The sequence below is a fragment of the Verticillium alfalfae genome, genomic scaffold, assembly GCF_000150825.1.
Source record: "Verticillium alfalfae VaMs.102 supercont1.13 genomic scaffold, whole genome shotgun sequence".
In the NCBI taxonomy this organism is placed as follows: Eukaryota; Fungi; Ascomycota; class Sordariomycetes; order Glomerellales; family Plectosphaerellaceae; genus Verticillium; species Verticillium alfalfae.
Window position 1 is genome coordinate 725,266 of NW_003315026.1, and position 3,937 is coordinate 729,202.

The 3,937-nt window shown below is 57.1% G+C and overlaps 1 protein-coding gene across 1 annotated transcript in view; it reads left to right on the forward strand.

Moving 5' to 3' along the window:
• Positions 1-152: 152 nt before the first annotated feature.
• VDBG_08844 (WD repeat-containing protein) overlaps positions 153-3,937 on the forward strand; it is a gene marked incomplete at both ends in the record, with an annotated part of 4,429 nt that continues 644 nt past the window's right edge. Inside the window, 7 exons of the mRNA XM_003001002.1 lie at positions 153-186; positions 237-1,466; positions 1,932-2,019; positions 2,079-2,184; positions 2,254-2,388; positions 2,474-3,003; positions 3,237-3,909. Of these exons, the coding sequence (XP_003001048.1) occupies positions 153-186; positions 237-1,466; positions 1,932-2,019; positions 2,079-2,184; positions 2,254-2,388; positions 2,474-3,003; positions 3,237-3,909 (2,796 nt within the window). The remainder of the gene's footprint in view (positions 187-236; positions 1,467-1,931; positions 2,020-2,078; positions 2,185-2,253; positions 2,389-2,473; positions 3,004-3,236; positions 3,910-3,937) is intronic.

Consider the following 3,937-nt stretch of genomic DNA (forward strand, 5'->3'; position numbering starts at 1 on the left):
GGCTTCGCTACCTGTGGGATTGGATAGCAGGTAGGTCTCCCATGTTTCGCACGCACGCATGTTGATGAGCGGATGCGGTCTGACTTGCCATAGATGCCGAGGACGCTGCCGAGGATGGCGGCATGAAACTTCACCCCTTAGACCTCAGCTACATGGGTGTGGCTACGATCTGGGGCAATGACCTAGGTACGTCACGAAAGAGATCTGGACGTGGCACGCAAACTAATGGTGAACAGGAAACAAGCCTTCCTCGAGGCTTCCCGAAGCATCGCCGATTCCTGAGGTTACGCTGTGGGAGAAGTGTATCGGCAGCATTTGCAAGAAACGGCGTCTGCCGAGATATCAAGGGGCTCACACAAAGAAGCCTTTCCATAGACAACTTTGTCTCGATATTTGCACGTGGGGAGACACGACGCGGCACGAGCAAGACGATAGCCCGCCAGTAGGGAACGGAGACTACCCGAGCCCTCTGCACACGATGGAAACGGCTCGGGCACTGTTCAGGGGCGAGATTGGCAAAGCGGTGCAGATCCTGAAAAAGGCGAGCGCGAACCACCCAGAGCTTCTCTTCGTTTCACTTGCCCTTCAGCTCATCGACAAGGGTGACAAGCGGCTCGCGAAAGAGCAGCTGGATTTTGACGTGGCGTTGGCATCAAAGACAGACCCCTATCTCAGAGCTATTTCGTCACTCATTGCGACGGGAGACTGGTCGGCGGTGGCGAACCAGAAGTCGCTGCCCCTCTCTGACCGAGCCTACGTGGCATTCCGAACCTTTGACGACACGCAGCTTACCAAGTGGCTCGGCGAGCAGGTATCGATCGCGACGGAGACGGGCGATATTGAAGGAATTGTCTTATTCGGCATCACGGACCGTATGGTTGACGTGTTTGCCAAGTACGTCGGCAAGTTCAACGATTTCCAGACGGCGACGCTCGTCATGTCGATCTGCGCGCCGCGCTACATCGACGATTACCGGTGCACGGCCTGGCGCAACGCCTACAGGGCGTATCTTCAGCGTCACAAGGCGTTCTTCCTGCGCACCAAATTTGAGGTGGAGAGCACGAAAAAGAGCAAGCGCGACGGCAGACCGACGATCAAGCCGCCATCGCGGCAGATTGCCCTCCGTTGCGTGTTCTGTGATGCCGAAACAACAGTGCCTTCACACAATGGTTCGGCACCGCCGGCTGGGGCGCCAGATACACGGAATCCGCTGATGGTCACGAGCATCAGCGCCGGCGTGAGCTGTCCGAATTGCGGTCGCCACCTGCCGCGCTGCGTCGTGTGTCTCGAGGTCGTGGGCATCCCCAGGTCGGATCGACCCGAGGCGGCTGCTGACATGGACACCCGCATGGCAGCCAAGTTTCCCACATTCTGCCTCAAGTGCGAGCATGTCTTGCATCTCGATCATGCGCGGCACTGGTTTGCGCGGCATGTCGAGTGTCCTGTGCCAGAATGTCGGTGCAAATGTAACTTTAGGGCCAATCCGGAACTCAACTATCACTGAGAGGTGTCTGATGCCAGGTGGTTTGAGCGGTCGTCGTAGTGGCGGGTTCAGTTGTAGCAATTCCATGATCCAGGCAACATGTCGTTTTGCATCCTGCTTCGCCCTCTGATGGCTCGCTCACCGTGTCTCACCGAGCGGACAGACAGCCTGGTGGGTCACTCTTCGCTGTGGTGTCGTGGAACCGTTGCGCGCGTTGAGTGCTGAGCGTTGAGCGTGACAGGGGGCACGCAGCTGCCCCACCTTGATGCGCCATTCGAACGTCAGTGACGGTCCAGTCAACGTTCGAGATCACGCTCACAACCTTCAACTAGCACGATAGCCTTTGAGATCTCCAACGACACGCGCTGCAATTCGATTGACCCTGGGGCAAAACGATGCTCGTGTATCCAAAAAGCATCCTCCTGACGTAGTCTTCCGCATTGACCAGTATCCCACGGCCTGTCGAGTCTGGACGCCACGGTCATCGTATCCAGGCAGCGGTCAGCGGGGACAATGGCTCTCTCCGGCCGTGCTCCGTGAGTCGTCGAGACCCTGGACTGGCGAGACTTGGTTGGCCATGCTGACTGCGTCTTAGAACGAGATGGATCGAGACGATCAAGCACACGCACAGCCTTGCCGATCTGCAGCGGGCCATCAGGTACAATGGGGTCTCGAGCCCTTGCCTTGCTGGTTATCGCTCGGTGTGCTGGAAGGTAAACAGCTTCGTGCCCTGTCGGCCATGTGAGAGCTTTCGCTGAACACATCACTAGGTTTTCTTGCTGTTCCAAACTGTGAACAAGGAAAGCTGGGTCCAGACGCTGTCTGAAACCCGAGAGTACTACAACGAGCAGCGTGACCATTTCCTCAAGTTCATCAAGCATCCAGAAGAATTGGCCAACGTAGCGGTAGATCCGCTGACAGATGACCCCGATGTGAGCCTAGCACACACGTCAGGCGACACTGGCACCAGATGCTCACATGTGCGCGCAGTCCCCATGGAACACACTACGCCAAGATGAGACCATCCGGGCAGAGATTGCCCAGGACGTCCAGCGTCTGCCCGAAGAACCATTCTACCACGAAGAGCTGACGCAGACCATGATTGTGGATGTTCTGTTCATGTATTGCAAGCTGCATCCCAACAATGGCGGCTACCGGCAGGGCATGCACGAGCTGCTAGCACCCATCGTGCTCGTTCTGCACCAAGACGCCCAGAACGTTCAGACCACGACAGACGAGGCATCGGCGGACGCTACCATGTGGAACGTCGTGAGCCCCGCGTCTATAGAGCACGACGCCTTTGCACTGTTCGACAAGATCATGAGGCGTGCACAGGCATTTTACGAAGTCAAGGACTCGATCACGAGGGCGGCGCTGACATCGGCATCTCGTGATCAGAGCGAAACGTCGGCGATTGTAGAGAAGAGTCGACATATCCACGAAGTGTGTCTTGCCAAGGTCGACCCTGAGCTTTCGAAGCATCTCAAAGACGTGGAAGTCTTGCCGCAGATTTTTCTCATGTAAGTACGAGCCAAGCGCGAGGGGTATCTTCCAGTTCTAACAACCGAAGTCGCTGGATACGGCTTTTGCTAGGCAGGGAGTTTCCCTTTGCTCAGCTGCTTGTGCTCTGGGATCATCTTTTTGCCATTGACCCGTCTCTAGATCTCATAGACCTTGTGTGTGTTGCCATGCTCCTTCGGATTCGATGGCAGTGTATGTGCCCCTGTCGACTCGACGAGAGCATCACTAACAGGCCCTTAGTGCTCAACGCAGATTACTCTGTCTGTCTGATGCTTCTCCTGAAGTATCCAGCTCCGGACAAACACCACCCCCCGCACACATTTGTGGATGATGCCATCTACTTGAGAGACCATCTCGACACCTCGGGGGGAGCAACGCTGGTCATGAAATACACTGGCAAATTTCCGTCGCCATCGTCGTCGTCGTCGTCGTCAGGCGCGCGGCCTCGAACACCCACACAGAAGCCACTGCCCTCGTCTCCGCACATTCGCGCCAGCCGCTCGCCGCTGGCTTCGCCCGGGCGCTTCATCCAACAACAGGGTGGCGTCGAGGCCATCTTTCAGGGCGCAGCGAAGAACGTGCTCGAACGTGGCGAGAGGCTCGGCATTAACCAGGCCGTGCGGGACGCCATGGGGGAGATCAAACGAAATGTGCAAGGCTTTAACGAGGCTCGTCAGCTGCCGAGGACGGCGAGACAGACTCTTGTCGATGATTCGGCGACGAGGGCCATGTCTGCCATGAGGGAGCGGAACCGTCTCTTGGCGAATATGTTGGAAGAGTCGATCGCTAGCCTCAAGGTGGCGACATCGCAGATGGCGGATGATGAGAAGACGCGCGAGCTCGTGGAGACGGCAGCAGCCAAGGTGCAATTTGTCAAAGTCCACTTGGAGGACTCGACGATTGACGTGCCTGATCTGGACCTGCCGGCGAGCG